Source organism: Durio zibethinus, chromosome 10, assembly GCF_047325235.1.
Source record: "Durio zibethinus cultivar Kanyao isolate XHJ-2024 chromosome 10, ASM4732523v1, whole genome shotgun sequence".
NCBI lineage: Eukaryota > Viridiplantae > Streptophyta > Magnoliopsida > Malvales > Malvaceae > Durio > Durio zibethinus.
Genome location: NC_143171.1, coordinates 28,490,563 through 28,515,980, shown reverse-complemented (window position 1 = coordinate 28,515,980; position 25,418 = coordinate 28,490,563). Strand labels below are relative to the sequence as shown.

At 36.9% G+C, this 25,418-nt stretch overlaps 5 protein-coding genes and 2 pseudogenes across 9 annotated transcripts; 3 read left to right on the top strand and 4 right to left on the bottom strand.

Moving 5' to 3' along the window:
* Nucleotides 1–773: 773 nt before the first annotated feature.
* Nucleotides 774–5,171, bottom strand: LOC111291986 (actin-related protein 2). Its single transcript, XM_022884150.2, has 15 exons — nt 5,068–5,171; nt 4,723–4,833; nt 4,439–4,573; nt 4,291–4,362; nt 4,117–4,195; nt 3,818–3,867; nt 3,588–3,691; nt 3,423–3,491; nt 3,276–3,339; nt 2,933–3,001; nt 2,524–2,607; nt 1,890–1,948; nt 1,710–1,776; nt 1,442–1,525; nt 774–1,263 (listed from the first exon to the last, which is right to left on the bottom strand). The coding sequence occupies exons 1-15, from the start codon at nt 5,107–5,109 to the stop codon at nt 1,183–1,185; spliced, it is 1,170 nt and encodes a 389-aa protein (XP_022739885.1). The 5' UTR covers nt 5,110–5,171; the 3' UTR covers nt 774–1,182.
* On the top strand, nt 5,120–7,165 carry LOC111291987 (large ribosomal subunit protein eL8y-like; annotated as a pseudogene). Its single transcript, XR_016345485.1, has 5 exons — nt 5,120–5,224; nt 5,585–5,722; nt 6,121–6,257; nt 6,355–6,483; nt 6,764–7,165. The product of XR_016345485.1 is annotated as a large ribosomal subunit protein eL8y-like (transcript).
* Nucleotides 7,166–8,163: 998 nt separating this feature from the next.
* LOC111293493 (uncharacterized) lies at nt 8,164–15,611 on the top strand. Of its 3 annotated transcripts, none has more exons than XM_022886236.2 (11): nt 8,164–8,427; nt 9,119–9,181; nt 9,279–9,373; nt 9,660–10,514; nt 10,607–10,679; nt 10,813–10,950; nt 11,033–11,821; nt 11,908–14,181; nt 14,257–14,329; nt 14,800–14,951; nt 15,072–15,611. In XM_022886236.2, the coding sequence occupies exons 1-11, from the start codon at nt 8,352–8,354 to the stop codon at nt 15,404–15,406; spliced, it is 4,923 nt and encodes a 1,640-aa protein (XP_022741971.2). In that variant the 5' UTR covers nt 8,164–8,351; the 3' UTR covers nt 15,407–15,611. The 3 variants fall into 3 exon arrangements, with proteins under 3 accessions (XP_022741971.2, XP_022741970.2, XP_089623262.1); XM_022886235.2 differs by having other exon boundaries at nt 10,792–10,950; XM_089767136.1 differs by lacking the exons at nt 14,257–14,329; nt 15,072–15,611 and having other exon boundaries at nt 10,792–10,950; nt 14,800–14,938.
* A 115-nt stretch (nt 15,612–15,726) lies between these two features.
* On the top strand, nt 15,727–18,958 carry LOC111291909 (cation/H(+) antiporter 15-like; annotated as a pseudogene). Its single transcript, XR_016345484.1, has 3 exons — nt 15,727–16,551; nt 16,720–17,719; nt 17,850–18,958. The product of XR_016345484.1 is annotated as a cation/H(+) antiporter 15-like (transcript).
* Nucleotides 18,959–18,960: 2 nt separating this feature from the next.
* Nucleotides 18,961–21,580, bottom strand: LOC111291910 (Tetratricopeptide repeat (TPR)-like superfamily protein). Its single transcript, XM_022884039.2, has 2 exons — nt 19,788–21,580; nt 18,961–19,545 (listed from the first exon to the last, which is right to left on the bottom strand). The coding sequence occupies exons 1-2, from the start codon at nt 21,439–21,441 to the stop codon at nt 19,232–19,234; spliced, it is 1,968 nt and encodes a 655-aa protein (XP_022739774.2). The 5' UTR covers nt 21,442–21,580; the 3' UTR covers nt 18,961–19,231.
* A 134-nt stretch (nt 21,581–21,714) lies between these two features.
* On the bottom strand, nt 21,715–25,032 carry LOC111291912 (ACT domain-containing protein ACR6-like). The gene is made up of 7 exons (XM_089767137.1): nt 24,986–25,032; nt 24,390–24,435; nt 23,939–24,053; nt 23,772–23,839; nt 22,920–23,525; nt 22,537–22,641; nt 21,715–22,355 (listed from the first exon to the last, which is right to left on the bottom strand). Exons 5-7 carry the CDS (start codon nt 23,262–23,264, stop codon nt 22,011–22,013), a joined length of 795 nt encoding a protein of 264 aa, XP_089623263.1. The 5' UTR covers nt 23,265–23,525; nt 23,772–23,839; nt 23,939–24,053; nt 24,390–24,435; nt 24,986–25,032; the 3' UTR covers nt 21,715–22,010.
* On the bottom strand, nt 22,745–25,127 carry LOC149516654 (ACT domain-containing protein ACR6-like). Its single transcript, XM_089767138.1, has 5 exons — nt 24,986–25,127; nt 24,390–24,435; nt 23,939–24,053; nt 23,772–23,839; nt 22,745–23,525 (listed from the first exon to the last, which is right to left on the bottom strand). Exons 1-5 carry the CDS (start codon nt 25,030–25,032, stop codon nt 23,304–23,306), a joined length of 498 nt encoding a protein of 165 aa, XP_089623264.1. The 5' UTR covers nt 25,033–25,127; the 3' UTR covers nt 22,745–23,303.
* Between the last annotated feature and the right edge of the window lie 291 nt (nt 25,128–25,418).

The window sequence follows — 25,418 nt, the reverse complement described above, 5'->3', positions numbered from 1 at the left end:
ATCATTATGCGAAATGTAATAATAGTCATCTGTAATCTTAGTCATTCAAAATGTTTTAAAAACCAAAGGTTGCTTAAAATATACATTATCTTGATGGATTAGTTATAGCTTAACTACTTCAATGGAATCTTCCAAATGAAAGATGGCCAATTTGTGAACAAGGTGTTGTTGGACAGGCATTGTTATGACATAGCTTGTTAGTTTAATCAAGTTTTTTTGAATTGAAACGGGTCAAGTAAGAGAAACGAAAGAAAGTAAGCATTGTTTTTGGACACCAAATTCGTTGGGATGTTGCAATCAGTCCTGGTAAAAAATCATTAGATCAACAAGAAATCCTGAACTTTAAACAAATGGCCAGCTTTTCTTAGCAAGAAAAATAGCAAGGAAAATGATGAATTGTTGAATTGAAAACTTATTTCAATTAGTTCATGCAATAAATCTGAAATTTAAATCCGAAAATCTTTATACCAATATATATATATTTATATACATTGAACTGCTTCAAAGCTGGGAACATGTAAATATATATACACATCATTTGCCTTTTCTCCGAATATGGCCTCAAAACAAATTACTACTTTCTATATGGGAAGTTCATCCCTGACTTTGTATCAGGTTATAAAAACATTGAAAAAGTTAAAAGGAAAAAAATCAGATCACTGAAAAGGTTTATCATCAGCCCAAAGTCATGTGAAAGAAAAAATGTTAGTACTTAAAATGTATAGGCATTTCCCGTCAATATATATGGATACCTTCCAAGAGACAATATCCCATATTCTAAATATTGACAAGTTAATTCATTTCAAATAAGTAGTTGCAATACAGCTCGGAGCCTCACACCTCAAGGAAATAAAACAAACATGAGCATAACTTCTATGAGAAAACACACCAAAACCAAAATTTTGTGCTTTACATTTTGCTTGCTAAAAATATATAACAGTAGCACAAGGAAGCTTTTTCTAATAGTAATAACATAAAAGAGAATCACTCAACGGGCTGCATTGGTCCAATAGGCAAATAGATGGCAGGATGTGATATAACCATGTCAACCGACACGACTTTTTCTAGGTAGCTTGGACACCTCTTGCGTGTTTTCTTGACTGATGGTTTTGCTTGTGGACAATGAAATCACAGTGTGAAACACTAAACAATCAACAAGAATTGCGAACTGTTGTCAAAAAGTTAAGCCTGGCCACACTTGCTTAGACAGGCAATTCCTTCTTCCAAATAATCTTCCCTGCTGATCCAAAACTCAGGTGCATCCTGCACAAGTTACCTCAAGATTCAAATATTCTTCAATGACTTCCGAACTGTCATCAGATATATGCTATTTCATGCTCCAAATCAAGACTTGAAGCATTCTTTTATTCTTTTGGCTGTGAATAAGCATGCATGAGAATGAGTTTATATGTGCATGTATACGCATGAGAGAGAAATTAACCTTCATAATCCCGGCAAGAACTGCACCTCCAAGATACACCATATGCTTTCTTCGTGGTGGGTCCTCAATCCGCAGTCTCAGTTTCTATTCAAGCATGAAAAAAACAATATAAATATGAGATGACAGGAGCTTTTAGTCATTTAACTGTTTGCTGTATCTAGCTCAAAAGATCATTTGACTTGCTCAACCATTGGCAAGAAATAAAAATAATACAAAAACAGAAGATGGCGTAGTTTCTGTCATATGTTTTAACGGCAACAAATGTTACCTTTAACCCATCCTTATTTCCCTTTAGAACCACTTCAAGATATCGATCTAGGATTTCCTTCTCCAGCCTGAATCAAAAGTCAAATCTCTATCATATGAAAGGCAGGACTAAAACAGATAGTCAAATTCCCCACAAACAAAATTCAAAAGTATCATATTTTATACAAGTAAAACATATTACCGACTAGGTAATCCAGGGTACATGGTGCTCCCTCCACTTAAAACTATATGCTGATAGAGCTGAAAAATATAATGCAAATAAAAAGTGAAATTTATGCAAATAAAACCTATCGCCAAAAAGATATATACATATGCTACAACCCAAGGATTCAGTTTTCCTTTATTGGGAGGTGGATGGTGTTAACAAAGCAAGGATTCAATATATAATATGGATTCATTAACTGTTTATCATTCATGATGATACATTTTTAGTCTGTAAATCACTGTCCTGACCTCTAAATTTGAGACTTCGTGGTTACCACATTACAAAATGCTAAAGCAAATGAAGGTGATGTCATTTTAAATGGGAATGAAAGAGGACTAGAAGATAACAATGGAATGCTGCTTTAGGAGGTTGTATCCTCCATTAGACGTACAGTTTATAAAGAGAAGATAATACGAAAACAACAAACTTCTTGAAGAAAATGTGAACTAAAATAGGAGAGGAAGGCAAACAGACACATGAAGAAAAGGCTGCATACTGGTTTCAAAGAAAGAGTGAGAAATGTCATGAAAAATCCATATATAAAGCTTCAGCACTTTGTCAGAGTAATTTCAGATAATAAAAACTATATTCCTAGAAATGATTATAATACCATCATGCGGTTGTCAATATCCATCTCCTGAATGCAGCGGAAAACCATGTCAGCCATACCATCACCTTCAACATCAATAAGTTCCTACAAAAGGAAAACTTTTCTTACTGTTCACAATATATGGTTTATCAATGTATCTTTGAGGCTAGATTCTCAGATCTACCAAAAAAAAAAAAATCATAACTTAAAACCCAGCCTAAAAGAAGCAATGTTACTCAACAATTACAGCTTTCTCAAAAGCTTCCAACAGCCAACAGATTTGATACAGCAATTAAAAAATTACACTACAATTGCAAATACCAATTGACTTAAAAACAGTCTCACACATTTAGATAATCCCAGAAAACAGGTAGCACACGAAAGGATTAGTATAATGCGTCAATGGCAAAAAAGAGAAGTGCAGTTTTACTGGAGTGAAAAGTGCTTCAGGGGCCTGGAATCTTTCAGTGCCTACTTTAATGACCCTTCCATCTGGCAGCTGTTTTAAATAAAAACTGTCAGTACTCTACATTCAATACATAATTTGAATTTTGCCATTCTAAAGATAGAGAAACTGAAATGTCAAACCAAATCCATAAACATACATCAAATTTAACAAGTAAAATCATAAAATAAGATAACTGATGGATAACAAGGAAAATAAAGGACAAAAAGTTCTTGTTTAGATTCCTGATTAAGTTTTTTGAGTTAAGTGTTGTAAATCAAGTATGTATGATAGAAGAGGGAATGACACAATCACAAAAGTACTTAACAGTATAATTCTTAACAAGGATGGTGGTCTCAAGTCCCAGTTGATATTCTCTTTTGTAATCATAACTGCATGAAAATACAAGTAATGTCACATTCAATTCTATAATTAGTTTCAAAAAACCGGAGAACAACATAAAATGCTTGTTCACCTTATATAGCAGAGTTTCTCTTTGATTTCCCTGACAGTCTCAAAATCAGCAGTTCTATTCATTGAATACCTACAAAAAGACACCCAAAAGAAGATCACATGATTATCAATAGCATTGTTGATCTTATGATCTGACAAGTTTTTCTCACAAAGAATTGGTCCTCACCCTCTACGGGAGAGTAAATCAACAAGATAGGATGTTATGTGTCGACCCGCTACATTCATCCGCTTAGTAAGATGAGGAAATGAATAGCCATCAACAACAGGAACCTGAGAAGAAAGACCAAGTAATTATTGTCAAGACTTCTCCTGCAGTGCTCCCAAAATAGCACATATTATACCATATAGTGCAAATTCCCCTACAAATAATGGTAAAAGGGTTGTCAAAGAGTTTACCACGTGAGTGACACCATCACCGGAGTCAATAACTAATCCAGTCAGCAGACCTGTAATAATTCAAGTTAATGCTTGAGCATATGCAGAAAAATAAAGTGGAAGGTACAAAAAATAACAATAATAGTTTTGAACAAAGATTCTAGCATGTCACAATACAAGGCTGCAATATTCTGGGTAATGGGCTAAAATAGCTTCTGTTGTCTTCAGTGGGAAGTAGCAGAACTTCATGCCAAGTTGTGAATATTATACAAACACACATATATAACAAAAATTAAACATTCAATTATCTCCCTAGGCACCTTGAGCATACAAAGTTAAAACAGCCTGAATTTGAATGAAGACACCAGAAAAGTTGTATTTTTCAAACATGGTCTCAACCTGCAATCTCAAATCAAACCCAACTCATCAGATCCTAACAATAATGTTGTTGAAATTTTCAATCAATCACTAAACAGATAAATACGACTACAAACCATTTTTTCACGGTTTTTTGAGGGATTAAGAGGCGGGTCGGTAAGTAATATCTTACATTCCGTTGGATTAATCTGTTTACAAACAACATAGAACATATTTAACTTGAATCAGAGTTAAACAACATAAATTAGAATAAGGAAAAATGACCTTTAGTTCATCGAAAAACGCGTGATCCCAAACATGGCACATATCATCCCAGTTCTGCACAATTCCATTGCTAACCGGATATGATATATCCAATTGATGTCTCAAATCAGCACAGGCTTCTCCAACAACAATATCCTAACCAGAGTTCAAATAAATAAATAAAAATAAAAATAAAACAAAAACTCTCAGAAAATTAAGTTATACACCCAAAACATTTAAGCTAAATATCTAAAAAAAAAACAGATTCACATGACAGCCAAATCATGAAAGATAAGTTTTTGGACCTTCAACTCTTGTTCCATGAGAGATTCCTCGTACCGTAACATAGGTCTACCAACCACGCATGGAAACACCGATGTCGGAAAATTTTCTCCGGCGAAACCACATTTTACGTACTGCAATCGAATATTAAATAGATCTAGTGAAGTAAACTAAAAGAAACGAAATACAAAAAAAAAAAAGATTTTTTTAATGGAAAAAGCTTTGAAATTGAGGTGGCTAATTACCAAAATTTAGCTTAAATTAGGTAATTAAGTGATTAAGTAATTGATTTAAAATATTTTTAGGCCGATCAAGATGGAATTTTTTTAAGAAAAAGGAAAAAAAAAAAAACGGAGAAAAGGAATTACGCCGGTGCCGTTGTCACAGACGACGACGTTTCGGTTGTCCATAGATGGTGGAATGTTGGGTGATTGGGCTTCAGCGCCTTTCCACCTATCAGTTCGGTTGAAGCACCGGGACGTCAAACCTCAACTTGCAGGAAAGAATCAGAGGCTGTTTTCCCCTGTAAAACGACTACGTTTTAATTGTCTTAAGTGGGTTTCGGAGTTTTTCATTGGGTATTCATCCAAAAGGCCCAATTCTAAGACGGCTCAATCAACAGTCTAAAAACAAGCCCAACCATCACCCTATTCCAAACGGCGTCGTCTAGCAACAGCACGCTACGATACTAGGGTTTCCTTTCGCTATATTTCGTTCATGCTATTAGTCGACACAAAGAGCTGAAAAGCCAGAGGAGCCTAAGAAAACACAGCTGCAAAAATGGTAGGGCCATTTCTTCCTTCTTTCATTCTCTCCCTCTTAATTTTCATTATTTTTATTTATTTATTTATTGCTTAGTGAAATCAATATTGTTTTTATCTGTAGGCTCCAAAACTAGGTGTGAAATCCCCCGTGGCTGCAGCTAAGAAGAAAATGGTTAGGATTCAGAGACAGAAGAGGATCCTCAAGCTGAGGCTCAAGGACCCACCTGCTTTGAATCAGTTCATCAAGACAAGAATCTCGGTACAAATCCCATTCACTTTCAATTCAAGTTTTTGCACGTGTTAAGATGATGGCAATGGTTACATTGGTTCATTATGCATGATATATCCTTAGTTCTATCTACTATTGCGTTTTAATGGCGTAACTTCGGTGTTTTGGAAGAATTTTGCTTAACTATGTTGCATCAACTTAAGGATTGTCTATTTCATTGATGACACATTGGTTCAATTTTAATTTATATGATATGTGATGGAAGTCAAATGAAAGTTATATTCTTTTTGTTTTGTGAGATTGAGAATTAAAAGGGATTCGCTTTGACATTTGTTTTGTTAAGAATTCTGCACTATAAAGTCTATTGTTTTGTCTTGGATGATGTAATAAGTTTCCAATTTTTTTTTCCATTTTTTATGTTGCTGCAGCATCAAACTTGTTCAAGATGCTTCTCAATTACAGGCCTGAGGATAAAGCTCCAAGGAAGGAGCATCTATTGAAAAAGGCTAAGAAGCCCATTGTTGTTAAATATGGTCTTAACCATGTCACCTATCTTATTGAGCAGGTATTCCACTTCTGAGAATTTGTTTGCTATGGAAGTGTTTTTCCCTTGCTACTTGGTGGGTCATTTCCTATAGCCTCAAAATAAATTTTCCTTGCAGAACAAAGCACAGCTTGTTATTATTGCTCATGATGTGGATCCCATAGAGTTGGTTGTCTGGCTGCTAGCTTTGTGCAGGAAGGTGGAGATCCCGTACTGCATTGTGAAGGGGAAAGCATGCTTGGGAGCGGTAATTGCCCGTTATTTTGTATTCTCAGAATTTTTTAAGCAGAGTTATGGATGCATGTTTGATAGATTGTTCATAAGAAACCTGCATCAGTTTTGTGCTTGACAACTGTCAAGAGTGAAGATAAGTTGGAATTCAGCAGGATCTTGGAAGCTATCAAGGTGGTGTAAAGTTTCATCTGCTGCATATTTGTCCTCCTCTTGAATTGTTGGATGGCCTGATTTCTTTGGATTCTTTTTTTCTTGTTCAAGGCCAACTTTAATGACAAGTATGATGAGTACAGGAAGAAAGGGGGAGGTGGCATCATGGGTTCCAAATCCCAGGCGAGAACCAAGGCCCAAGAGAAGTTGATTGCCAGGGAAGCTGCCCACAGGATGACCTAAGAGCTAATCCAGAATTCATTTCCTGTTACTGGGGATAATATCATGGGAGGCTATCAGCCTCTTTCATTTTTGGTTATTTTAAAGTATTTCATGATAAAAGCAGTGTTTTTCTTATCTTTAAAGGCAGTTTATAATTGAATTTTTATCCCGATAATGCTGTTTGAGGGTGAGTGGCTTTTATTATACGTGAAACTGCCGCCTTTATTCAACAGCTGTTCAGGGTTAGACATGACGCAACTGGCCCATCAATGAATCATTTTATTACAGCTCAATCATGGTGTTGTAATATAATTTTGTATCCATTTCTCACGGTCCTACCTCATCTGAATCTTTCGATGGCATTTAGCTTGCATAAACGCCGATGAGTTTAAACTGATGGCTTTGCACTTGGTGAATTTAATAAAACCCATGGAAGAACAATGTTGTGCTTGAGATTCTTTGTCAACTCAATTTCTTTCTTTATTTCTGGTTTCACACGAGGGTTTCCCCACTAGAACCTAATACCTAAGAATATTTACTTTAACTGCAAATCATCGTTGAAAGTCATATTTTGGAATCGATTTGGGCTATGGATTCTTGATTTTCGGTTTTGTTGTTATCCTTTCTGTCCTTTCAAACATTGTTATTGAAGAGGGGGAAGGAAATCATATTCCAACTTAAAAATTCTAATTGGACCAGTTTTCACACCATGCCAGGATGGACCACTCTTAGATCCGATAATTTGATATGATAATTTAAAATATAATATAATAATATAATATAAATATGATATAAAAAATAATATAATTTAAAATTTTAATAATAATTATATATAAATTTAATAAAATTAAAAATTATATTATATATTTTTATATTAATTTAAATTAAGATACATAATTTTTATATAAAATATAATATAAATACATAAATTTTAATATTTTACGTGATATAAATATATAAAATTTAATATTTTATAGAATTCAAATCATAAAATTATTCTATTTTTATTTGTTTTTGCAAATCACAAAATTTTTTTTATTTATTAAGGTAAGATAAAAACAATCTAACCATGGAAAAGTAGTACCATATAAGGAGTGAATTTTCTTAAAACTGAAAAATTATAGTAATTTATTTTTTAATTTTTTCCTGATTATATTTTCTGTTGATACTTATAACTTCATCAAATAATAATAAAATAAAATTACTTTATATATTTTTCTCAGAATTTTTATTATAAAAAGAAAAACCACCGTTTCAAACAAAAGCCCAATGCAGACTATACTAAACTGATAGATATTTAATTCCTTTGTTTTTTTTGGTTAAGGTCTCTCTGTCAAAACAAAAAAAAATCAAAGCTTTTGTTCGTCAGATCAAACCCTAGCAATACCTGTAACTCGCTCTCTGCAAAGTCATATTCTCTGTCAACCATTCCCTCTCTCTCTCTGCACCCTTCAGAACCTTAAACAACGACGTGTCTCCGCTCCGATCTCCGCCTTTCAGATTCTCTCGATGGCTGAAGGAAAATTCAATCTACCCGATGATCTCCTGCCCTCCAAAATCGCCTCTGACCAGCCCTCCTTCAAAGGTATTCTACATTTCCTTTTAATTTTTTTTATTTTTTTACAATTTTTTCAATTTTCCTTCTCTCTTTTTTTCTCATATTTTAAACGTTTTTGCATGCCTTTTATTTTGGTTTCCCATATCGATTCAATCTTACATTTTTTAAAATAAAAAATTATTCTTTCTATTCGAATTTTATTAGTTCATTTAATTTATTTATTCTAAAATTTACATTTTGTTAAATTTTTTTTATTTGTTTTTGCCCCTAAGATCTCGTTTCAATTTTGTTTAAACCTCTTTGTTCTTTTAACAGCGTATTAATTCAAAGGTTTTCGACATAAAAGAAAAAAAACTTACGATTGTTTCTATGTAGAATTGTATTAGCCCTTCCTTTTCAAATGCACCAGTGATTAGAGAAAAGGTCATACTTTGGTTATAAAGAGGGTTACTTTAGTTGCTTAACATAATTATTGGAAAATTTTAATTGTCAACGCTGAATTTGGTGTAGTACTACACTATCTTTTTTCTTCTAATTATTCGGAAAGATTCAATTCAATGAAAGGTTCACTTGTTTCAACGAGGAAAATTGGAAGTTCAATATCAAAGCTTTTGATATCTTAGGACTCCATGAAAACAAGCCTGAAATTTGAGGGTTTGAAGGGCGATTTATGGTAAATTCGCTTATGTATTAATTACTTAGTTTCTGTTGTTGTTAGGTGAGGCTTGGGATGGGAACGTGGAGGAGAAAGGACTCACAGGGTTACTTGATGATACCAAAGGTATTAATATTCATCTTATGTTGAATTTTTTTGCTGTTAAAAATCCTCCTTTCTTGTAAAATATACTACTTTTTTTTCTTTTTTTGGTGGCCAATAGATCAAGCAACTTCAGAGAGCAGCATACCTTTGTCTCCACAATGGCTTTATGCTAAACCGGCTGAGGCTAAGATGTTACCTGCTGGAGCTTCTGGGGTATGGAACATTAATTTTTCTTATTAAATGTTTTAGAGTACTAACTTTCGTTGCCATTTGAGGGTTTAATGTATTCGATTCTAGTTTTATTTATCCTTATGGAGTGGAAGTATGGGTAAATAGTATATCTGATTACATAAAAATTAGTTAGATTGAATTTGAAGAAAGAGGTATAATTTTCATTATTTAATGCTCATAACAAATTTATGTTTGACTTTTATCTTGTGACTGTTTTTCATTTTGGTTTGTCTATAGTTTCTGTGGTATAATTTGTTTAATCCAACAGGATGTAAGAGCACCAATTTCGTTGCCCCATGGAACCTCTGGTGATTCCAATCTGAAAGATAGTTGGCGTTTAGATGGGTCTCAGGACAAGAAAGAATGGAAGAGGACTGCACCTGATCTTGAGAGCAGTCGCCGCTGGCGTGAAGAGGAGAGAGAAACAAGCTTACTTGGCCGAAGAGATCGCAGAAAAGAAGACCGGCGCACTGATATTACTTCAACTAGAGATGTTCCTGAAAATAGGACCTTGTCATCTTCAGAGCGATGGCATGATGTTAGCAGTCGTAATTCTGGACATGAATCTCGAAGAGACAACAAGTGGTCTTCCAGATGGGGCTCTGAAGACAAAGAAAAGGATTCTCGAACGGAGAAGAGGACAGATGCTGAGAAGGAAGATGCCCCCACTGATAAACAAGCTTTTGTCAGTGTGGGCCAGGGCCGCATAGCTTCTGAGCGTGAGAATGATTCTCGTGATAAATGGAGGCCACGATATCGTTTGGAAGTCCATGCAGGTGGGTCCACTTCTTACCGCAGTGCTCCAGGCTTTGGTTCAGAGAGGGGACGAGTGGAGGGATCAACTGTGCGATTTGCAGCTGGACGAGGAAGGTCAAATGCTAATGGGAGCCAACAAACTGGGAGGCCACAATCTGCTTCTGTTATTGGATCTCTTCCCGTGGATAAAAACAAGACTTCTAATGCATATTTCTACCCAAGGGGAAAACTCCTTGATATTTATCGCAAGCAAAACACTACTCCAAATTTTGACACCCTACCTGACGAGATGGATCATATATCACCTATAACGCAAAAAGAAACGGTTGAGCCTTTGGCTTTTGTTCCTCCTGATGCAGAGGAAGAGGTAGGAAGCTTCAATTCTTATTTATAGGAGAAAAATGTACTCATTTTATCGTTCTATATGGTTGCCTCAAATTTGCTTGCGCGATTTTACAGGCTGTACTTGGTGATATATGGAAAGGAAAAACTACGAGCAGTGGAGTGTTCTACAAATCATTTAGAGACACAAGTAAGGGATCAAATGACAGCATTGCTGCTAGTGTTTCAATTATATTGAAACTTACCCAATAAATAATTAGATATCTCTGAGAAACTAAGTTTTTTTTCCCATTCTAATCCAGGTCTTATTGATGTGACTTCAGGTGAAGGGAAACAAAGTTTCATGGTTAACAGGGAGGATAGTGTTGAATCTGGTGAGGTGGCTGCTGTAAACGATAATTATCAAGGGAATCATGCTGAGACATTTTATGTGTCAGATTCACAGATGATTATGACCAAGGGTAGGCAACTTTCATTTTTAGTTGTTGACTCTCTGCTGTCCATTGAGAATATCTTCCTGATTTGTTTTGCTTATCATTACAGAAATGAATAGTTCAAAAGAAGGTGAACAGAGATGTGTGACACCACCTGATATAGATGTAACAAATGCTTTGATGTTGAATAGGGAGATTTGTGGGTCTGTAAATGACGTGGATGAATTAAAATCTTTTGATAACCAACAAGTGGCCGATTTGAAAATGCAGAAGCACCCTAAGTTGGAGGATAATGAATTATCCATGCAATTTAGAGTTGGTAATGAGCTTCCTGAAGACTCAAGTTCTCTATTTGATTTTTCTTCACTACAGCCTATTGTCGGCAGTAACCAGATTAATCTTAAGGGCAATAATGAGGCACATTCACTGGAAAGTGTTATCCCTCCTGAGGATTTGAGTTTGTGCTATCTTGATCCTCAAGGAGTAATTCAGGGACCATATCTGTGGATTGACATAATTACATGGTTTGAGCAAGGTTATTTTGGCACAGACTTACCTGTTCGATTGGCAGATGCTCTGGATGGATCACCTTTCCAAGAACTTGGTGAAGTCATGCCACACCTAAGAATGAATTCTGAATCTGCCTCCAGTGTTAGTGCAGTTACGAGAATGCAAATACCTGATTCTTTTGAAGGGAGCTTGGAAGAGACCATATCTTATTCTGCTTCTGCTTCTGAGTTGAAGGGGCCTGCCATTGGAAGTGAGCAGCAGCGGACATTGTCTGCTTTTGAGACTTCTGGTACTAATTTTCAGTTAACAGGGCCTAATCAAAGTTATCGTTCTGAGCATCAGTTTTCTGAAGATCAAAGCCTCCATAAATTTGCTGCTCAAAAGGAGGGTAAGTTTAACGGATTGGACCTAATGTTGATTTTGTTATTTATTGTGTATGTTAATGATGCCTGCCTTTCCTCCTGTATGATACAGAAATTATTTTTCCTGGGAGGGCCGGAAGTGCTGGTGGTGACCCTTTGAAAGTTTCTGGTGAAATTCAAGGTCCTTTTGGCAATCCTGCAAGCCATTTGTCCATTTCAAATGAATTTTCAAAAACCCATGAACCTTCTCATGGAGATGATGAGTTGCATCCTTTTGGGTTGTTGATGTCTGAGTTGAGAAGCACCTCTCATTTGAAGCATTCTCAATCATCTAATTTGGCTTCCAGCATAGTTGATAGAGGGCAGTTTTTAGATCCTTATCTTGGTAGAGAGCCCAATTTTGCTGGTCAGAGTGTTGTTGGTACAGTAGCTGAACAAATTTCTTTTCCGGAGGCTTGGCCTGATGATTATAGAAGAAATGCTTTGTCTAACCCTAACGTTCATCTAGGCACTACTGGCGCTAGGCCTTCATCTCACAGGGAGCAAGAATACAATGGTTTTGACGTGGTACAGCACCTAATGTCACAAAAGTTGTCCAATGAACCAGTTCAAGAGCAGAACCATTTCTCTCATCCCTTTACCCATTCAGCTGGATTTGGTGTGGAGCAAATTCGAGGTTTTGATCTTATGCAGAGCAAGAATCTCAGTCACCAGCAGTCAATCCATCATTCGGCTCCACATATGGAACATCTTTTGGAACTTCAGCTTCAACAGCAGCAGCAGTTGGAACTTCAACGACAGCAGCAGCTTCATCACCACCAAATGAAATTGTTGCAGCAGCAGCGACAACAACAACATCTGCAGCAGCAGCATTCTCAAGCTCAGCAGTTGCTTCTCGATCAATTGCTGCAGCATCAGTTGTCTGATCCGGGTTATGGTCAGCACATATTGGATGCTGCTAGAGACAACGTACTTGATCAGGTTCCGTTACAAAGGCATCTCCTGAGTGAAATGCAGCAGAATTCTCATGCTTCAAGGCACCTGGATCCATCATTGGAGCATATCATACAAGCAAAGATCAACCAGAGTGCACTTCAAGGGCAACATGCTGATTTTGTGGATTTTATGTCACAAGCAAAATATGGCAATATGATTCCTTCAGAGCATCAGATTCGTCTTCAACAAAAACAGTTGCAAGTGCAGCAATTATCTATGGCATTGAGGCAACAATTAGGAATGGAGGGAGATAGACGACTTACTGCATCATGGTCTGCAGATGAAGTCGGTCAGTTTGTCAGGAGTCCTAGCAGCCATCACCAGGCTCAATCAGTGGGGTTGAATGCTTCGGATCTTTATCAGCAGAGGCTTTCAATTCTTGAAGAGAAATTCAGCAATCTTAGACAGAATCATGCTTTGCAGGAGCAACAGCAGCGAGGGATGTTCAACCCCAGCCCTACAGCATTTGGCAGGGCAACTCTTCCTGCAGTTGCTCCTGGAATTAAAGTAGACAGTGTTAATTCTCTGGATCTAGCTGAACATCTCTATTTGCACTCCAGCAACCTACTGGGTCCTTTTTCTTCTGGTAACCACTCTCATAGCCAACAAATTTCAGGTGATCTATATGCTTCTTATCCAGATATAATGGAGAGCTACCATTCTAGAAAAAATGGGCAGCTAGAAAATAGTTGGACTGAAAAACAGATACAACAGTTACATCTTGAAGCAGAGTTGCAAAGAAGTGAGTCTGAAGTTGATTCAAACGCTTGGCCATCAGCTGGAGGGGTTCATGAAAACTCTAAGAAAGCTTTAATGAATCTTCTTCACCAAAAACTGGGTATTCAATCTACACAGTCATCAGAAGTAGATTATCAACATCCTGCTTCATCTTTCAGAGGGCGGGAAACCTTTTGGCCTATTTCTGAGCCACAAAGTTCCAATTTTCCTTTTAATCATTTCCCAAATCAGGAAGTTCATGTGAACAACTCATTTGTGGAAGGCCCTCAAAATTCCAATTCAAGTGCCTTGTTGCAAGATCATTTGTTTGGAGTTGCTGTGAGTGATTGTGTCGAGGATATGGTTAACTGCGAAAGATCACCTCCTAAACCCAGTTCCGCCTCATTTGCAGAAGAACAGTCATTCTTGTTGGGCATTGAAGATCCTTCTTGTAGTAGTTATGAGGATGCTAGCTTGATGGGAAAATCAGCTGTGGATAAAGAGCTAGGAGAGCTGGAGGGAAAGGAGAAGAAAAGTGGATTTAAAGGCATGATTGCAAGGAGTGGCTCTGTGTCTGGGTCTGAGGACAATATCTTAGAGCAAGTAGAGAAGGCCTTGGAATGTGGTGAGCTACAAAGTAGTGTCCATAGCCGGCATAATTCTCTTAGTACTGGTAATCTGTCAACTTTTTTTTCAGTGAATGCCACTTTTTTTCTTTGAATTATATCTTAAAATTGAAATTGTGCAGGTAGGGGTGGAAGGTTGTACAGTTATGAAAGTGGATTAGATAAACCAGTTGGAGAAGATGCTTCTAATGATAAGTGAGGTTCTTTTCTATATGTTTTAAATCAGAGATTAATACTTAATTTCATGCCCAAACTTGTAATTGTCCATGCCCATCTGACTGAAGCTTAGCCTGTGCTTGTGTGTAATAGCTCCTGCCACAATGAGTTTTACATTGGAGCTTTTGTGTTGTTAATTGTTATTATTATTTGTTCATAGTTTGATAATTTACGCAGATGTGATACACTCTGCTCAGAGTGCTGAGTGGTCTTCTTTTTCATATACACTCACTTCTTAATTTTGAGCCGTATTTTTTGCTTGTACGCTCACCTCATAATGCTGAGCTCTCTCTCTCTCTCTCTCTCTCTCTCTCTCTCTCTCTCTGCCTCTTGGCATTGTACTTGACTGTGTATCTTTCTTGTGCACGTGGTTTTTTGGTTGTTAACTTAAAGTTTTAACTATTGAACTTTATTTGGAAGTCATCTAAAGATCCACTTGTTATTGATAGGTTAATGTCATTGCTGTCAAAAGGGCTTGACAAAGTTTCAAAGAAATGCCCACCTGTGTCACGGGTTTCATCATCCCAGGATGTTTTTTCTGATCAAAACTCAGCTCCATTTGTCAAGCAGAAAAATTCTACAAGCCTTACAACTTCTGATGGTATAATTTTAACTTCTCATTCTTTAAATATAGAAAAGATGAACAAAGTAAAAGAAAACGAATATTCCTTTACTTGCTTATATTGGTCTCAAAATGATGTGTTTCATTTACCGTGTTCAGAAGGAAGACAGGAGGCTGCGGCAAATCTAGGTGCAGTGAGAACTGTAGAAACTCAGGCATCGAGCAAGAAAGATATCCGTTTTAGAAGGACATCGTCTTGCAACGATGCTGCAGTGTCGGAGGCATCGTTCATTGATATTCTTAAGAAGCCGGTTCTTCATGGAGCTGAGGCGGTGAACAGCTCTGCTTTGGAACCATCAGATGGTGCTTCGCAAGCAGGACGAAGTGGCAAGAAAAAAGGGAAGAAAGGAAGACAGATTGATCCTTCCCTACTTGGTTTCAAGGTCACAAGCAACCGCATAATGATGGGTGAGATCCAACGCCTTGACGATTAACCACCTCATGTACACTTACCATGTTGTACATTTCCTGTAAATTTTTTTACCATTTTTTTATAGATACTTTTTGTACAGTTTATTTGAGGAGCATAGGTAATTAATTGTTTTTTATTTTTCCAAAAATAAAGGTTTTGGTTTTAAGATGCAAGTATGTTCACTTTCATTTTCCCGGAAATGAGCAAGGCTTAAGATTTCCTTTTAATGTCTAGGTTCTGTTTGGTAGCTATTTTTCTTTTTTGTTTTTAGCAATTCGATTTTGGTTTTTTTTATTTTTATTAATTTTTTTTAAGAAAAGTAAAAAAAAAAAAAAAAAACAAATTAATTGCTAAACATCTATCAAATGGAATCTTAATGATATAAGTTTTGATTTTGCCAAATCCTGTGGAAAAAAAAATGCTAAAGAGGTAAGAAAGAAAATAGGAAAGAAGAAAAGAAATGTTATTTCAACTGTGAATCCTTTTTATTTTCAACTTTTATTGATTAAAACAAAAAAATTGTGAATGCAGAGGTCTTCATATAAAATTTTTATATTTTTTTTGGAAAGTAATCCAGTAAAACATTTTTAAAATAATAAAAATCAAAGTTAAAAAAGTTTGATTACAGAAAAAAAAATCAATTAAGTTAAATCAAGGGATGTTTAAGGGTGTTGGGAAAGGATATAAGATGATGATAAGATTAGTGTTGAAGTACATTATGTTGTAGTTAAAAAGAAAAAACAAAAGAATGAATGGTTAAAATGTGGTTTTCTTATGAAAACAACTATAACGTCGCTCTTGATTCTAACAGCCTTTCTCTTTCTCTTCTCTCTCTGATCTCTGCTGCATTGTTTTGTCCTCAATTTTCATCCACCATTGAAAAGCACTGAACGGCGTGCCTGCCTGTGATCTCCAATCATGGTTTCAACAATACAACCTGATGACATTTTTGTGTTTGGAAGAATACCACATAACCTCATATCCAATTCCACTTCAGTTTGTTCCACCTTCTCCGGGCTACAACATACTGGTATATTTTACTCTTCCAATCCTGTGAACTTTGTGCTCCTTTTGATGCTCCAAATGTCCATTGCCTCTGGTGCCATCCTCCTTACCTTTTATCTCCTCAGGCCTCTTGGCCACCCCGTCATGCTAGCTCAAATCTTAGTAAGCTCTTTCTTTTTCTTAATTTATTTTTTCTTTTCTTTGCAGCACAAAAAACCAAATGACAAAAAACAAATGGCATGAGTTATTTATCAACCTCAAGAATTCTCTATAACCCCTTTTTTGTTTTGTTGTTGTTTTAACTTTGATTGATTGTATATGGTCGATCAGGGTGGAATAATGGTAAGGCCATCATTTCTGTGCCGGATTCGGGGGTTTCTCAACAAAATATTTCCCATGAAAGGTTCTTTAGTGCTGGATATTGTATCTGCTATTGGTTTGTTATTTTACTTATTCCTCCTTGGTGTGCAGACAGATTTATTGATGCTTAAGAAAATAACCAGGAAGACGTTTGCTATTGGGGTTTTCACCGTGGCAGTGCCAATGTTACTAACCATAAGCAGCTCCATTTTGTGGATGCATTTCGCTGATCCTAACGGGGAGAAGTTGGATAAACTTCCGGTAATAGCAGAAGCAGAATCTACGCTCTCCTTACCAATCATAGCATACTTTCTTTCTGAGCTTAGGATTATAAATTCAGACTTTGGCAGAGTGGCAATATGTTCTTCCATGGTTGGTACGCTATGTTCTTTCTGCGTGATGACGTCTCATGTTCTATGGAGCCAATCAGGAGATGACCTAATAATCTTCCTTCAAGCAGTTTGTTATGGTATCACCTTTGCAGCTCTTATGTGCTTTATTCTTGGCCCTTTACTTGTTTGGGAGATGAGGCAGGCTTCGGTTGGACACCCTTTGAGACAGGGTAACTTAATTGTGCTATTTTTAGCTGCGCTTCTGACAGGTTTTTGGGCTCATAGATTTGGTTTAAACATTTATTTTGGTTACCCTTTTATTTGGGTTATTAATACCATCAGGACCGTCGCTTGGGTCAGTGCTTGTGGAGAAGCTTGATATCATAACTAATTGGATGCTAATGCCGCTATATTTTGAGAAATTTGGCCTCACAGTAGACATCTTTGCTCTTAGTATTAAAACTTACTTCAGAATGCTATTCTTTGCCTTTATAGGTGCATGTGGAAAATTCTTACGAGCTTCTCTATCTGCGCTCAGCTGCCAAATGCCGCCCAGGGATGCTGTCTCGCTTGGCTTTGTGATGACTTTTCAAGGCATCCTCGAGCTTGGATTGTTCAAGTTACTGTATCTTAAAAAGGTATGCTTCGAGAGACTCTTGAGGCACTGCTGTACTGTCATTTGCGAACTAACAAATGCCTAAATAATAGTCGATGTTTCACAGATGTATTTCATCTTAATGCTACAACACATGCAGGTGCTCATTGCAGATAATAGATGGTGAGTCCTATGCGGCAATGTGTGCATCCTTGTTGATAACAGCAGGAGTTATTACACCAGTTGTACGATGCTTCTGTGATCCTTCAAGGAGGTACGAGGCTTACCATGGACGAACTGTGATGCACTCAAGACCAAACTCTGAACTAAGAATACCAGTCTGCATTCATGATCACGAAAATGTTCCATCTGCCATTAACCTCCTTGCCTTAAATCCCTGCAAGCAAAGTCCAATCGCTGTTTACACGTTTAACATGATTGAGCTTATGGGGAGCGCAACCCCACTCCTCATTGCCCATAAGAGTACCAGAAGGCTCTGTTCTAGGACAAGGAGCTCAGGACCTGTTATCAATGCCTTCAAAAACTTCGAGCAAAACCATGCAGGTCATGTCTTCATTGCCGTATCTACTCCACAAACAATGCATGATGATGTGTGTACACTTGCACTTGACAAGGGGACTTCACTTGTTATAATTCCTTTCTACAAAAAATTTCATGTCAATGATGCTTTACACTCGTCTAAAATGTCCATCAAGATCGCCAACCAGAATGTCCATAATAAGGCACCTTGCTCAGTTGCAATACTCGTTGATTGTGGGGCCCTAAAAACCATGAGTGCCATTTGGATGGGTTGGTTTTCTTACGAAGTTCTGTGATCTTTTTGGGTGGAGCCGATGATCGGGAGGCATTAACTTTGGGGTCTAGGATGGCTGAACGTCCAAATATCAATTTGACACTGATAAGAATCCTTTATGATGGAAATTTTCCTGATAAATATATGGAGGGGAAACGACTTGACAATGAAATTCTTAGCCAGTTTGAAACCAATATCTCTGGGAACCATTATGCCGAGTACATAGAGGAACTAGTGAAGGATGGGGCAGGGACCGCTTCTGTCCTTCACTTCCTAGAGAATCACAATGAACTTGTAGTGGTAAGCAGGCGTCATTATAATCTGTCATCTCTCTTGTCAGGGTTGACAGAATGGAATGAAAACTGGGAATTGGGTGTAATCGGTGATCTGTTGGCTTCTTCAGATTTCTTGGGCAACACCACAATCTTGGTCGTTCAACAACACAGGGAGAAGGGTCGTGGAGATTGAAATGAAATAGAAACCGTTTTGAACCGAAATTTCATAGATGAAGAAGAAATCACAACACTTACCCCATCAAACCTAGCATCTTGAAAACATTTGAAATTATGCAACGGAAATATGTTCTAACCTCTCATGTCTTAGGCTCTAGACATCCTTCCCCAATCATTGTTGCAACCTAGACAAAATTTTTCTGTATTGTTTGAACCAACTGTACAATTAACTCTGGCTTTTGAAGGAGAAGTTTTAAAACAATACCTGAATTTTGATAAAAAAAGCTTTCTAACCTCCAGTATATACTCCAAACATATCCTTACAGGAATGAATGCTGCAATCTTGTATGCTTTTGTCCTGTATTGCTTGAAGCAGCAGCTCAATTGAATCTGGTCTTGAAGTAGAAGAAAGATATGTAACAAGTTTCGTGAATATAGCTTGCAATATTGAAGGTGAGGTTTCTCGAACCCATTGTATGTGTTTAATCGCAAATTGAATCTCTTTGGCATCAGCTAAACATTTCAGCAAAACAACATGGGCATCTGAATGTGTTATATCAGAAGCAAGACCACAGAGCAACTTGGAAGCAACAAGAAAATGACCTGCAAGAAGCATACGAGACTTGTAGTAGACAATCTACCAAACCATGTACATTTTAATTGAAAATTTAAAAAGGGAAACAAACCAAAACATGATAGACTATCAACAAAATCCACTCAGAATATAGTTTTGAAATGACTATTTTGAAATAAATTCAAGAAAGAGAAATAATTAACATTCCTGTGTTATGTGTTCTAAATTTCTATATGAATGTGGAACATGTATAATAAGGTTAGGAACATACCTTTTCTGCAGAGATGAATGAGAAATGTGCTCAATATGCTTTGTGCAAGTATGACATCCTGTTCAACAGATTTATTGAAGATTTCAAAAGCAGATTCAAATTTTGATTCTTCACAAAGTCCTGCAAGAAGGGTCGTGTAAGTTGTTGCATCAGGTGCTACCCCTTTCTCTGTCATATGCAGAAAAAGGCGCAGAGCCTCTTCAACTTCCCCTATCTGTGAAAGCTTTCCAATGAGGATATTGTAAGTATTCAAATTTCCAGGGCACCCACTTGCAAACATCTCATCCCATAACCTTTTGGCAGGGCGGACTAAATCTTCTCTACAACATGCTGCCATAAGAGAATTGTAAAACAAGACATTTGGGCCTAGTCCCTTTTTCTTCATCTCCTGAATAACCCCATAAGCCTCTCTTACTCTCCCAGCCTTACACAAGAATGAAACCATCACATTATAACTCTCCATATCCGAGAAATAGTCATGAGAAGACAAAACCTGATATACTTCCAACAATTCATTAAACTTGCCGTGCTTGCATAAATTCCAACTCAAATTACTTAAGGTTAATAAAGTCGGTAATCTCCCTTTCCCAACCATAAAATTCAAAAACATAATTGCTGAGCCAGGATCAATTCTCGAAACTGATCCTATCAATGCATTCAAAACATCATCTTCAAGAGGAAAATTCCCACTTACAATCACTTCACCTAAATCCCTTGCTTCATATATCCGTCTCTCCAAAATCAACCCTAAGATAAACTCTCTGTAATCATTACTCCTTGGAGCCACCCCTAGCTTTCTCTTCTTCTTCAAAACCAATTCCCTCTCGACCACACTGTTAGTCATTCTGAACGCTTCAGCTACAATCCTATAAGCTATAAAATCAGGCTTGCAACCTCTACTCCTCAACTCATCCAATGCCCACAACGCCTCTGATTCTCTTGATGAAAAACAAAGTCCATGAACTATCAAAACCGCGATAATCGATCCATTAACCTCCCAACAACTCCCCTTTTTTACTTCATCTAACAAAGCTAAAACTTTACTCGATTCAACATTTTTACAAAACCTCCAAATAAACAAACCAAACCCAATTGTATTAAAAACAATACCTTTTTGAAACATTTCATCAAACACTTTCTGCGAATGAGCAAAGTACCCATCAGAAACTAAAGCAGCCAAAAGCGAGTTACATAACTCAGCTCCAAGTTCTGTACTCAACAAGTTAACTTCATTAAAAATCCAAAACGCGTCCTGAGTTTTCTTTCCTTTGATCAAAGAATTAATTATAAAGCGATAAACCGAAGAATCGAGAGATAGTTTCTGGGCTTTGACTTGCTTTAAAAGGGTTTCGATAGCGTTGAATTGGCGGGAAAACGAGAGAGATTTGAGAACTGACTGATAAGAGATTGAATCGTGGGAAAATCCAGGTTGCTGAGAGGCCCAGTTGAAGAAGCCGAGAGCAAGGTAATGGTGAGTGGAGAGAAACGAATCGATGACTAGGGCGACCAGTGATGGACTCAGTGAGTCACGACAACCAAGTCGGTGAAGAGTCTGCTCGAGAGATGGATTCCAAGTCCGAGTTGGGATTGCATGGTTGGATTCGGAGATCAATGCTCGGCCTATTCTAGTTGCCAACTCAGTCACCGGTCTCATGACTGAGTCATGGAAGACGATAGGAAAGACGATATATTTGTAGCAGCCGTTTTATCTTTTCGAACGCATCTCTTCTGAAGGTCACTTCAACGCGCCGTTTTGCATTTTCATTTTGCTATTAGAAAAAGCTAAAAGCACTTAAAATAATTATTATATTGAATAATCTTTGTTCAATGTATTAAAAATTATGAAACTAATTATCATATATTTCTGGCCAAAATATTTATCATATATTTAATTTAAAATATTATTATAAATAACATTTTAAAAAATTATATGATATACTGTCATAGAAATTTTGTAGGATCATGTAAACATTACACCGCACAGAGATTACTTACAAGAGATGATGAAAGATATACAAATAGCAGCAGTAATTTTTACAGTTTAGTGACTTGGCTAATGCTTTTTCTTTTCCTCTACAGTATCAGGACATTGGTAACTAAGCAAGGGAGAGGGTAATTTTTACAGAGTTTTCTTATCTAGCTTCCTATGTATATCTTTTGAGTTGATATCTGATATTCATGTACATATATCTACTCGGAGTGAGGACTATACAGGGAGAGAAATCAAGAGTAAGATCTGATTAACTTGAAATTCCGAAAGGTTCGCGCTTTGAATAGGTTTCCAAGGAAATAACCCATTGTTGTCTCCTTGTGAGGTGGTTTTGGTGCAAGACTTGAGCTGTGTTTTACCTGCAGTACTGTCTGTCCAATCTGTCGACGGATAGAATCAATGATCTTGGGATCGACCGGATTTCCTGTTACATCTGTGACGTAGAACGTGTCCTTGGTCTCGCCACCTTTTGTTGAAATTAATGCTCTCTTGATACACAAGCTGTTTTCCCGGAATATCCGGGTGATGTCAGACAGGAGTCCAAGTCTGTCTTCTGTGCTCAATTCCAGCTCCAGCCCCTGAACCGTGAAATGATACAGGGTATCATTTCACGAGTCTAAGCATGCTTACCATAATCAAATTTCTTTTTTTTTTCATTTTTTTTTTTTTCATGTATGTGCATGTAGGGTGGTGGAATGACGGAGACTTGGGAGCTGGTTTCCTATATGCCTCGTATGCCATGTGGAAAAAAATATATACCTCAGATGCCCTCCTTTCAATGGCTGCTTCAAGACATTGTATAACACGGACACGCTCAGTTTCCGAGCTAATGGGGAGCCCATCTACATGTCGGATATAGAATTCCTACAACCAAACAGATATTTTCTGTTTAACGGGAAAGAGAAAAAAGTTAACGTCATTAACGCCGTTGTGTCTGCAATTTCTAAGCATATTAACTTGTGCTCAATTGAGTAGAATTCCAACACAAAATGGATTACAACGTCAGCAACAATCTTACAACAGTGGTTTCAATAGCATCAGCTTGTCAAATTCTTAAAGTTGATCACTATAACATCACTGGTTAATAGGACTACTATTACATAAACTGTTCCAGTTTTTCCAGTTTTGTCAAACTATCTCACCTGACAAGCTTCCATCCTTCCGGTGTTGACCATTCCGTGGAAAACAACATATTGCATATCTGTAAGAGTGCAGACAATATCGAACAAATGTTTTGGCCGATCTTTTGAACTCATGGTAATAACAGTGTAATCTTTCTCAATATTCAACAGAGTGACTTGGGGTCTTGAGCTCCCCTCCTGTACTGCCCTTACTCCTGCCCTCTCAATCCTTTCATAGTCCCTATCTGCGAACATGAGTTGATGCAACCTTCTCTCCCTATGCATAACACCTGGAGCTGAAAGCATTGTTTTTGCTGTTTTCAAGTCATCACTTCCTTTGAGAACATTACAAAGTAATTCCTTCATTGTTGAGAGACGTCTTGGATCACTAATTGCACAGCCTGTTTAATCATCTGTCACATGAACTACAGCAGCAGCCCTGGCATTATGGGTCCATATCTCAGCATTTACAACATTGCAATGGAGGTCCGCAAGAACTGCACATACTTCAGACAATAGACCAGGCCTATCAGTGCCAGCAAGTTCAATTGATGTATGCCCTTCTGAGGGCATTACCCCTACAGAGCCTCTCCATGAAGGTACAAAGCCAGCACTAGTATCAATTCTCTACAAAATTAAGGAGTAAGATGAAAATAGTCAAATTAAAAGCTGTCAAACATTTACGGTTCATCAAAGAAACAAACATAGATGTCAGAAGAAAAAGCAATAGTTGAATTCATTGAACGATGAGGAAGAGTTGCTCTTGCCAAAACCATAAGATATGCATGGTCAGGATTTTAGTCAATTCAACAAAACTACAGAAAATTAAAATCTGTGGGCAGGTTAAAAGAGTATTACAAGATAGGTTCTTACCTTCTGAATATAGTCCATAACTTCCTTATCTCTGATTTTATTGCCATCATTGTCAACAACATTAAAGACTGAAACATGGCAACATATAAAAGAAACTAAGATAGGTAACTGGTTAACCTTGGATTTAGTATACAATTTCAGCAGTTTTAAGAGAAAAAAAACCCTACCATTCATAAACCATCCTCCATCAGATGATATGTTTGCTTTTGTTATTGTAAGATTCATATCAGTAAGCACTTGAACAACTTCCAGGAGAATTCCATGTTTGCTGACACAGTCAATCTGAGCAGAAAATCCAAATGTTAATCATAATAACAAATAAACAAATGAAAGACATCAAAGGCCCCGTTCGACCAACTGACAGGACCTCGTTACCTGTTAGGACATATCCTATTGACTTGACCAATCCCCGCCCCTGTCCCTCCCATTTTTTTCCCAATTCATATGCTAGCTCAAACAACATCTCAGAGGTCCAAAATCCAAATTTAACATCCTTATGCATATGATTAACTTGAGAGAAACAGAGATCTAAGGAACAAATTAGCCACATATAATAGTTTAACCTAATTACTGTCAAGCCAGAGCCTAAACAGCAACTTAGCAAGCCATGAAGCTTACCTGGATAACAGTGGCATCCTCAGAAGCATTATTGTCAATAACAACTCTGCAACAACAAACCATACATCTCAAAATAAATCTACTTTTTCCCGATCCCAAAAATTCAATACTAATAAAATAAAGAGCCATCAAGAAAACATGTTAGACTTGCTTCACTTTTGTAGGGAAAGTCAATTAGCTCACTTGATTTTGGATTTGAGCGGGAAAACTGGAACTCTAATTGATTGCCATGAAGACTAAGGAAAGTTAATTTAAGAAGGAGAAAAGAAAACTTTGCTTTCAATAAGTTCAGTTGTTATGAAAAAAAATGCAATCTTATTTTCTTCAATTTCCTATGAAATTTCTCATCATCCAAAAGGAGCAGGAAATTTTTTGAATTAGGCAACAAAAAGGAACAGGAAAAATATCAGAAAATTAAACAAAAAAAAAATCCAACAGTAATAATAAAAAGGATAACCTGGAAAAATTGCAAACATTATTCTCTGAAAAACTTGAAGCAAAAATAGAAAATTTGACAGACCCTTCCCCAAATTCAAACAAAAATCCCACTATCCCATCAAAAGCCCAGAAATTAAATTTCATAAAAAGAAAATTACCTGGGCTGGTTCACCCTCCTGATAAGCTTAGCATATTCATCATCCATTTCTAAAAAAATCCAACTTTCTCCAAACTAAAAACCACCCAAGAACCAAAAAAACCAACTTTTCAAGTAATAATTTATTAACTCGCAAATCCCAGAGCCCTGAATTTCCCAAAGGCCACCTTTTATTATTCTTCCCCTCTTATACTGTGCAAAATTGAAAAAGGAAAAAGGAAAGGCTCTTCCAATATTCAAGGAAAACAAAAGGGACAAGAAAGAAACTAAAGCAGTACGACATTAACCGTTTAACAGACACGACATAATTAACTGAAAGTTTGAAAAATAAAAAATGGGAAACAAAGACGTCATTTCTTTGCGTCCAAGCAGGTAATTTTAGTGACGTGGAAAGAAATTATTGGTTGATCGGGCTGTGACGAGTGTTGTGCTTT

What these genes read in the sequence shown, in the direction of transcription:
- LOC111291986 (XM_022884150.2), bottom strand. Translation starts at nt 5,109, where the DNA reads ATGGACAACCGAAACGTCGTCGTCTGTGACAACGGCACCGGC. An exon ending in GAGAAACTCTGCTATATAAG is followed by an intron (nt 3,340 to 3,422) that starts GTGAACAAGCAT and finishes ATTTTCATGCAG; the next exon opens with TTATGATTACAAAAGAGAAT. An exon ending in ATATTGACAACCGCATGATG is followed by an intron (nt 1,949 to 2,523) that starts GTATTATAATCA and finishes TATATTTTTCAG; the next exon opens with CTCTATCAGCATATAGTTTT.
- LOC111293493 (XM_022886235.2), top strand. Translation starts at nt 8,352, where the DNA reads ATGGCTGAAGGAAAATTCAATCTACCCGATGATCTCCTGCCCTCCAAA. An exon ending in CAAATCATTTAGAGACACAA is followed by an intron (nt 10,680 to 10,791) that starts GTAAGGGATCAA and finishes ATTCTAATCCAG; the next exon opens with GTCTTATTGATGTGACTTCA. An exon ending in ATTTGCTGCTCAAAAGGAGG is followed by an intron (nt 11,822 to 11,907) that starts GTAAGTTTAACG and finishes TGTATGATACAG; the next exon opens with AAATTATTTTTCCTGGGAGG.
- LOC111291910 (XM_022884039.2), bottom strand. Translation starts at nt 21,441, where the DNA reads ATGAGACCGGTGACTGAGTTGGCAACTAGAATAGGCCGAGCATTGATC. An exon ending in CATTCATCTCTGCAGAAAAG is followed by an intron (nt 19,546 to 19,787) that starts GTATGTTCCTAA and finishes TGCTTCTTGCAG; the next exon opens with GTCATTTTCTTGTTGCTTCC.
- LOC111291912 (XM_089767137.1), bottom strand. Translation starts at nt 23,264, where the DNA reads ATGAAGGAATTACTTTGTAATGTTCTCAAAGGAAGTGATGACTTGAAA. An exon ending in GAAGGATGGAAGCTTGTCAG is followed by an intron (nt 22,642 to 22,919) that starts GTGAGATAGTTT and finishes GTTTGGTTGTAG; the next exon opens with GAATTCTATATCCGACATGT. An exon ending in TTGAAAGGAGGGCATCTGAG is followed by an intron (nt 22,356 to 22,536) that starts GTATATATTTTT and finishes TTCACGGTTCAG; the next exon opens with GGGCTGGAGCTGGAATTGAG.
- LOC149516654 (XM_089767138.1), bottom strand. Translation starts at nt 25,032, where the DNA reads ATGGATGATGAATATGCTAAGCTTATCAGGAGGGTGAACCAGCCCAG. An exon ending in AGGAGGGTGAACCAGCCCAG is followed by an intron (nt 24,436 to 24,985) that starts GTAATTTTCTTT and finishes TTGTTGTTGCAG; the next exon opens with AGTTGTTATTGACAATAATG. An exon ending in TGGAGGATGGTTTATGAATG is followed by an intron (nt 23,840 to 23,938) that starts GTAGGGTTTTTT and finishes GCCATGTTTCAG; the next exon opens with TCTTTAATGTTGTTGACAAT.